The 9,168-nt window shown below is 37.8% G+C and overlaps 1 protein-coding gene across 1 annotated transcript in view; it reads left to right on the top strand.

Annotated features, from left to right (window-relative positions):
* Positions 1-8,757, top strand: part of FAS (Fas cell surface death receptor) — a 16,370-nt gene extending 7,613 nt beyond the window's left edge. The window contains exons 3-9 of the mRNA XM_008591721.1: positions 1,831-1,968; positions 3,031-3,139; positions 4,912-4,973; positions 5,128-5,217; positions 6,410-6,477; positions 7,386-7,410; positions 8,151-8,757. Coding sequence (XP_008589943.1) covers positions 1,831-1,968; positions 3,031-3,139; positions 4,912-4,973; positions 5,128-5,217; positions 6,410-6,477; positions 7,386-7,410; positions 8,151-8,488 — 830 coding nt within the window. The 3' untranslated portion in view covers positions 8,489-8,757. The remainder of the gene's footprint in view (positions 1-1,830; positions 1,969-3,030; positions 3,140-4,911; positions 4,974-5,127; positions 5,218-6,409; positions 6,478-7,385; positions 7,411-8,150) is intronic.
* Positions 8,758-9,168: the final 411 nt, after the last annotated feature.

A 9,168-nucleotide genomic window follows, 5' to 3' on the forward strand; every position in this document is an offset into this window, starting at 1 on the left:
TTTCCACAGGATCTTTTTTTTTTCATTGACAGACTATTATCTTTGTTTACTGAATATAATTTGTTTATGTAGTTAATATTTTGTTTTATTAAAAAGAATGCTATGAGGGCCGAGCCCGTGGCGCACTCCAGAGAGTGCGGTGCTGGGAGCGCAGCAGCGCTCCCGCCGCGGGTTCGGATCCTATATAGGGATGACCGGTGCGCTCACAGCGCTCACTGGCTGAGCGCGGTGCGGCCGGTCTCAAAAAGGACAAAAAAAAAAAAGGATGCTATGAGGTTATTAAGAGAGTCATATACCTAGGAAAGACAGCATAAATTATTTTTGCTGTACATGCAAGTGGAGTAGATTAGACTTTACCTATTTTTTAAAATTAGTTATGCTATTAATAATTAGAGTTACTTGTAAGGCTTTTCTCTTGTACTTCCCTTTATATTTTCTCTTTCTTCTTCATATTCTAACTACTTGCCCTAATCTAGTTTTCCCCTTAGCACTTATCATCACTTGACATTATACATTTATTTGGCCATTGTCCACCTCTAGCCTGAGAAGGTGAAGGCCTTGGAGTTCAAGGCTTTATCTTATTTTCTGCAGAATCTCTAACTCCTAGAGACTGCTGGCACACAACAGGCATTTCATAAACACTTGTTAAATAAATTTTCCAGAAGAAGGCATTGTTGTATAATGCTTACTGATGGCAATATAATGACTCAATTCATTTTTAAAGTAAATTAAAGCAAACATGAATATTTCTAAAAATTGTTTGTATTAAGATAACACACTAATAAATTTTGTTGTAAGTATATTTATGCCTGCCCATCAAAATGTACTCTGTCCCTTGATGGAAAAGGAATAGAAAGGAGGCCATAGGCAGTTCTGAGGGTAACATTAAGAAGTTCTTATCTCCACCATATGCATGACAAAATTTTGGCTTAGACTGAACACTTTGATAAAGATTTTATCACTGCTAAAGATTTCACCACGGTCTTTAGAACTTTAAATGCTCTTTTCTTTACACTATACCATCTCTTAACAGGATTTGTGGACTTTGGAAAGTAAAATAAGTCCGAACAAAGTGAATTACAGTCAGGTGCCTCATAACGATGTTTCAGTCAATGGTGAACTGCTATACGGTGGTGACTATGCCATGTAGCCTAGGTGTGTGGTAGGCTGTACCATCCAGGTTTCTGTAGTGCACGCTATGCTGTTTGCACAGTGAAGAAATTGCCTAACAACGCATTTCTCAGAACGTATGCGTGTTGTTACATGACTGTAGTTGGGTAACCTCATGATTGTAGTTGGGCAACCTCAGTGGCTGGTAACGACCATATTCATCAAGAATATTTACCTACCAACATCTCCTCTTCCCCCAAAGAATTGGTAAAGGCATTTCTTCCAGCACATTTGGTTATTCTAACCTTCCTTCTTTTTTTATATGCTTCTATTGTTGATCATCCTATTTCTATAGGCACAGTCCTTCAAACACTCTTTTAGGTTTTGTCTTGGGAGACTTTCTGGCTCTTAATACATGTATTTTGGGCCAGCCTGTGGCTCACTCGGGAGAGTGCGGTGCTGATAACACCAAGGCCACAGGTTCTGATCCCATATAGGGATGGCCGGTTTGCTCACTGGGTGAGTGTGGTGCTGACAACACCAAGACAAGGGTTAAGATCCCCTTACCAGTCCTCTTCAAAAAAACCAAAATGTGTATTTCTATATCATTAGCTTAACTCTCCCCATTTTAGGTGCATTTTATTGTCTTCCTTGCATATTTCCCATGCTATTGCATGGCCACCTCATGTTCAAACACCTGTGCCTTTTTATCTTGGGCAGGCACATGGAAAGCTGCTGACTGCCTAGTTGATAAGGGCCAACCACTCTGTAAGGTCTGCCGAGAAGGGGAGGAGTACACAGAGAAGGAACATTATTCTCCTAAATGCAGAAGATGTAGAATTTGTGATGGAGGACATGGTAAGTGTCCTAAAAAACAATCAGAAGAGACCAATCCCGGTACTCCATGTAGAGCCATATATTATGCAGTTTGAAATTGGGACCTCCTCTGGTGCTATGTTGGCATACAGGAGTGGGTAGGACGGGGCTGGCTGGGGGTAAGATGGTCCAGGTACTGAGCTGATCATTGGTCTAGACATTTGTGGATCAAGACTAGGCAATTCTTCCAGGCATAGGTGAATGACTGAATATGAACCCTGTGAACAGGGCTCATCAGCTCCAGTCAAAACTGCAGAACTATTTTTCTTCCTGCCTTGACTTATGCTTGTATGATGGCTCTTGTTCATGGCCAGAAATTGCTCAGAAGCCTATAGATGCAAGGACAGAGAATCCCAAGAGGTGGGTAGGATGATCTTCATTCCTTGAGGATCTGGTTTGTTCTGATAATTCCAGTTGGGGACCTGAATTTTCATGGATATCTCAATCTATTCTGAGGGATCATATTAAAATATAATAGAAGTATTCCTAGTTTTATTTGATAACAAGAAACTTCTGGACATTAAGTTTCTCTTGTCCCTATTCAGGCTCAGCCCATGCTGTGCATTAGAACTGCCTAGGGGGCTATTAAAAATGTCAATGTTTAGGTCCCACCTCAGAATAGTTAATCAGAATCTCTAAGTGAGGACCTTAGCATCAGTCCGATGGTCTGATTGAGTAGGTCTACCTCACAATCTGCAGTTGTAACAAGCTCCCAGGTGATTCTGATGCTGCTGGTCCACAGGTCACACTTCGAGTAGCAAAACACTAGACCAGAGGAACAGGGGAGCCTTCTAAGCAAGGGTGAGGTTTGTCTTGGTTGCTAGATTGTCTGTCCACTTAAAACTCTGCTAAGTGATTGCTGGCCATTTCAACCTGAGGTTGCCTGTTTTGTGTTTAAACACTAGTTCTGTTACTAAAGGTGTGATGTTGTGATGGTTGAACTAAGCAGTGACTCTCAAAAATCTATGCAGCTCCTGCCAATTATTTTTGTTGTCCATTTATAACTAGCTGCTATAATTAATAGTTTGCAAACTGGTTTTTTAGGCTTGGAAGTGGAAATGAACTGTACCCAGACTCAGAATACCAAGTGCAGATGTAAATCAAACTTTTTTTGTAACACTTCTGTTTGTGAACACTGTGACCCCTGCAGCACGTAAGTTTTGGTCTTTTCTGATTAAAACTCTAACTATACCTTGAGAGATACTGTCTTTCTAGAGGGTCTGTGAGTCAAGAATTAGGGTTCTAGTCTTGCTTTGCCTTCAAACAGCTACATGACAATCTGCTCATTCAAACATCTAATGAACATTCCTAAACACTTCCTGTGTGCTGACATTGTGCTGGCTGCTTAAACTAACAAGGTGAGCAAGACACATTCTTGGTATCAAGGTCTCAGTCTAGAGGCAAAGACAGTCAAGAAAAGCAATGGTTATTATGTGTCAACACCACGTGGCAAGCATCAGAAGAGACTTATGGCCAGGGAGTTAAAAGTTATACAGGAAAACCTTTCATCTCTGCCTGAGGAGATGGGTGTCAAGATGTGACACAAGTCTTGAGTCTTGAAGGAAGGAAGGAAAGAGCATTAGCACATGTACATGGATGGAAAGCACATTTCAGGCAGGGGAACAGCAGCTGCAAAGACATAAAGGAAGCTCCAGGGAACAGGATACTTGGCTGGAGTGTAGGAAAGATTGGGAAGGAGCCAGGGCTGGATTACAAAGGGCCTTGTTTTTCATGCTAAAGAGCTTGGTTTTGAACCAAAGTTAGAAAACTTGATTGTTCATCTCCCTTTTCTGGTTAACTGTCTGAGTTTGAGATCTCTGAACCTCTCTGGGCTTCTGTTTCCCCCCTCATCAAATGCATGTAATATTTACTTGCCTTATCCGCCTCATTTCTGTGAAGATCAGATTAGGCAGTATGTGTTGTAAAGTAGTTTTTGCATTGAAAGATACTGTTTTGTACAAATACTAATGTTTAGGATTACTGTTCAGCTGCCTCTCCTCAAACTTGTAATTCATCTTGGGAAATTTTTAGTTCATCTAACAGACTTAAAAAGTAGACACATGATGCCTTATGTCTTATTTGTTAGAACAATTTTACAAGAAGCCACCCTGACTTCTCCCTTCTAGCCCTAAGTGTCTAAAAGTGCCCTCAGGATGATGGGATAGGCCGGAATTGTGGGGAAGGGGCTAACTTAGTAAAATAATAATAATGTTGTAAATACTTCATAATCTTGATTTGGTTTTCTTCTCATCATAAACCTTTGAGGTAGACAACATCATTATCTCCACGTTATTGATGAGATAATGGGTTCATGGCAGTTAAATAACCTGCCCAAGCTGACCTAGTTAGGTAATAGGCAGAGGCAGGCTTTGAACTCAGACCATCTGACTGTCAGTGTTTGTCTGTCTGAAGAAGATCCCACGTGAGTCTCCTAATCATCACCTGCTGCTAAAAGTGGCAACTTCTAAGGGACAGCTGGGTATCCTCCCTAAACAGTACCATGGGCAGTGGCTACTGTCTGGCCATTTTATTATCCGATGGGAATTTTTTGATATTGAATTTGGCAGTTTATTTTAACAGCCAGTTTATTTTAAGCCCTAGTGTTTTAAGAGATCAGTTTATTACCAGTTTTAAGTTTATTATTTTTGTCTATTTCATTCTCTGTCTTGCATGTTAATACTTTATTGCCTTCCTTTAACTCTTAATATCTTAAAACGTGAAGTCATTTCTTAAGATATTTTTCATCCAAACATCCAAATTATGCTATTAACTTGTACCACCTTTACATGTTCATCTAAAAATATTTGAGGGAGTATGTTTGCCAGAGATGCAAAGATGAATAAAATAGCCCCTAATTTATAATAAGCCATTGATTGAGGAATCAGTCCATCTGGCTTTTAAAATTCCCCCTGTACTTTTTCCTAGGTGTGAGCATGGAATCATTGAGAAATGCACACCGACCAGCAACACCAAATGCAAAGAAAAAGGTAATTATTTCTTTTTATGGTTATTTTCTCCTTTTTCTCATCCCCATGGTAAAATATGAAGAAAAGCCAATTGCTCTTGCTTATCTGGGAATACTTTGTTTAATTTTAAATTTTGCTTATTTTCATATCAAATGTCCAATGTTCCAATCCACAGGATCCAGATCTAATTTGCTGTGGTTGTGTTTCCTCTTGTTCCTGGTTCCAGTAATAATAGTTTGGGGTAAGCTCTTACTTTTTTCAAAGTGTAGATAGAAATAATTCGGGAAGTCGTTGTTCACAAGAATTTCCCTCCATATCTTACCTATTAGAAAGCTATCAGGTAGGTAGATCTGTTGGATTGTTAATTTCCTAACACTGAATGCACCCTTGAGAGCTGATAAGAACAGACGACATTGTCCCTCAGCTACTGTTGCTGAGCAACAGTACTGCAGCATCGAGTGATATTCCCATACTTCCTGTGAACAAATAATACTTTACTCTTCGTTGAGATCACTCCACGCATAAAGAGAACACAAAGAACGAGGGCCTTTTTGGGAAAGGCATTGCAGGGGGCAATTGATAAACTTGTCTCTCTCTGTGCCTCTTCTTTCTTGACCAAACTCCATGTTTTTTGATTATTTCTCCCTTTTAACTTAAAATACTACGGTGACATATTTTATGCAAGTGTTACTTAGCAAAGACAGCAGATAAGCTAAAATTAGGTATAATCGTATTTAGTCTAGAAAAATCCCTTTAAGTCATCCATAAAATACAGGGTTGTACCAATTTTCAATAACTCAGAGGCATCCAATTTTTCTTTCCGTGTTGGAACAAATCACTACTTCTTCAGTTCAGCTGAAAATAAAGAGGTTGCCTTGCCTTTAGAGGTTGTTTGGCTAAAAATACTTGATGTGTAAACATTGTAATTGTGCTTAGAGACTGGCAGATTCCTTTCTTCTATCTCACACTAACTTCAAGGCATACACTTATTAAGTGCTTATACTTGAGTTATTTGAAAGTGTGTGTTCTTGAATTTCTGGGCATTAAATGCCACTCCATGGCAAACTGATGTCAACTTTGCATGTTCTATGGGTTTGTCCCCTGCTCCAGCTGTGCCCCTACTTCCTTGCTGAAGAGGGACTGGTGGTGGCTATATGTTAAGTCAAAAGCCAGCTGCATGCTAAGCCAGTATGTGGTAATTGGGTGATTCAGTTAAGGTGTGGCCTATCTCTAGAACACGTGACTTAGCGGGGTGAGATTTCCAAAATCAGTATGGTGCTACCTTCTGCAGTGTTTGGCCACTTTAAGTTCAATGAATTTCTCCTTCTTCCTTCTTACACTTCTCTTAATGTGAAAGTATGTTCTCACATGCTTCTTACAAGGCTAATGGAAATTTCTTTGATCTTTCAGGGCTGAGAAGAGATCTGAGTCTAATGGAAATTTCTTTGATCTTTCAGGGCTGAGAAAATACAGATCATGGAGCAGTAAAAAGCGTGATTGCCACAAATCTGCAACCCTAAATCCTGTAGGTGCTGAAACATGCATGGCTTTCTTGAAAAAACAGAGAAAACAGAATTCGGTTTATTTGTTACTTTCTTTTAAACCAACACCTATTGTGTTTGTGTGTGCATGGGTTAAAGGGGCATCAAAAATGAATTAAGATATGGTGCCTAATTTATAAGTAAGCTTCTACCCAAATACCGTAAGAATCCACAAGAGGGAATTGAGAGCGTGCTGAAAGAGAGTTGCAAAAAATCATGGCCAAACTTCATGTTCCACGTTGATGTTATCCCTGCAGAGGCTTTCTTTATCAGAGCACAGATTCACTATCCAATCCCTAACAAAGAGACAGCTCATAAAGTCCATTTTAAAGGCACAGCTCAAGTGTCTCCAGCTACTTATTGACCTTACCTTTTTCCAACATGGGAATCGAGTTATTTCAAATAACAGAAAGACACACTGAGAAGAGAAACCAGTTCCACTTAATTGAATAATGATTTTCTCATTTGGTGCCAGGGTTTACTAGGAATTAGAGTTCTTTAAACTGATAAGTACAAAAAATTTTCAACTTAAATCATTTTCTGGTATCAAAATTAAGAATAGTTACAATAAAAAATTTTAGAATGATTATGTTTTTCTTTATTTTAATGAATCTATATGAAAAATAATATCAGCCCATTCCGTGAACTTCTTAGTTTCCTTGTCTTTATAAAAAAACAACTAGTATTGCTTAGTTTCTGGAGAGGCTGGAACCTTTCAGAATCGAAATTTGAATGGTGAATCAAATCACTTTGTCCAGTTTCCTAATTTTATTCATCAAGCAAGTGATAGTACTTCTTTCAGAATTAAGAAAATTAGAAGATTACATTTAGGATATTCTACATATATTTTTATTAATTGATTTTCCTGCCTCCATTTTTTTTTTCTCATCAGGAGACAGTGCCAATGAATTTATCAGGTAAGGCTTTTATCATTTCATTCCATAGAAATGGCTTCCTTTGGAGTAATAGGCCAAATTTAGAGTAAAATAATGTTGCTAATTTCAGTGACATATTGTGGGATTTTGCCATTCCTTGAGCTTACAATTCTTCCTGCTCACTATAAAAGATTTATCAGGCAGTTTGTTTAAATTTACAACTAATATTTGTAGTTTAAAATAAACCGGGTAGCAATAGGATACTATGTTTTGAGGCTTAAGAAATTTTTTTCCTACTATCAATTATATGTATTATAGAATTCCTTCCTAAACTGACTTAGGGGTTAAACTGAATTGCAGACACAAATGTTATTAGTGTACCCGACTCTATAACAACATATGTGATTCTATTCAGTTTTGTTCTTTGACCTGATTCAGAAATCAGATTGATCATAAACTCTTTGCCTATCCTTTTAAGTTTGTGGATCATTGATCATCAGATTTATAAGGGATGTTATAAATTTATCATCAAATTTATAAGAGATCTTTCCCAATCCTCTTATTTTATAGATGAGAAAAGAAAATACCCAGATGTTATGTCTTGTGCCCAGGTTATATGGCAAATTAATGAGGACATAGCAGGAGCTGGGATTAGAACTCAAGGATGCTTTTGTTTCTTTTTCCCCAATTTAGCTCTTCCTGTCTCTAGGACTTACCCATTTTCAGTAATGGGAATTTCATTTAGAAAAACAAATTTTCAGAGACTATTTTCTATTTTTCAGACATTGACTTGAGTAAATATATCACTGCTATTGCTGAAATAATGACAATACATGACGTTAAAGAATTTGTTCGGAAGAATGGTATGAATGAAGCCAAAATAGATGACATCAAGAACGACAATCCCCAAGACACAGCTGAGCAGAAAGTCCAACTGCTTCACAATTGGTACCAATGTCACGGGAAGAAAGACGCATATAACACTATGATTAAAAGTTTGAGAAAAGCCAATCTTTGTGCTCTTGCAGAAAAAATTGAGGAAATAGTCCAGAAGGACATAACCAGTGACCAAGAAATTTCAAACTTCAACAATGAAAATGAAAGACAAAGCTTGGCATAGAGTGAAAAATCACTAACTCAGTTCTGAGAATGTGTAATTAGTGTTTGAAAAAGTTCCTAATAACCGAATGCTGTAAATATTGCTTGGCTTTTTACTGGGTGTTTTTTACTTTTTCTTTTATTAGATTTGTAGGCTAATATATAGTTGAATGCAAAATTTAATAACGTTCTACCTCAAAGATCTTTGCACAGGTGATTGGTATTTTATTGTGCAATATTTCAATTTTGTATTCACATAGAAAATTCAGATTAAATTATAATGCTTGAGTATTTTGTATTTGTATGCCATTTTTTTAGTAGTGTTTTACTTTTATTTTTATTTATTTGTTATTTGTTATTTTTATTTATTTATTTATTTTCTTTCTTAATTTTATTTTGTCGATATACAATGAGGTTGATTATTGTGGCCCATTACCGAAACCCCCCTCCCTCCTCCCTCGCCCCCCTCCCACCCAACAATGTCCTCTCTGTTTGCTTGTTGTATCAACTTCAAGGAATTGTAGTTGTTGAGTCTTCCCCCCACCCCGGGATTTTTTGTGTGTGTGTGTGAATTTATTTATTTATTTTTAGCTCCCACCAAAAGTGAGAACATGTGGTATTTCTTTTTCTCTGCCTGACTCGTTTCACTTAATATAATTCTCTCAAGGTCCATCCATGTTGTTGCAAATGGCAGTATTTCAT

Source organism: Galeopterus variegatus, unplaced genomic scaffold (assembly GCF_000696425.1).
Source record: "Galeopterus variegatus unplaced genomic scaffold, G_variegatus-3.0.2 Scaffold7217, whole genome shotgun sequence".
Lineage (NCBI taxonomy): Eukaryota > Metazoa > Chordata > Mammalia > Dermoptera > Cynocephalidae > Galeopterus > Galeopterus variegatus.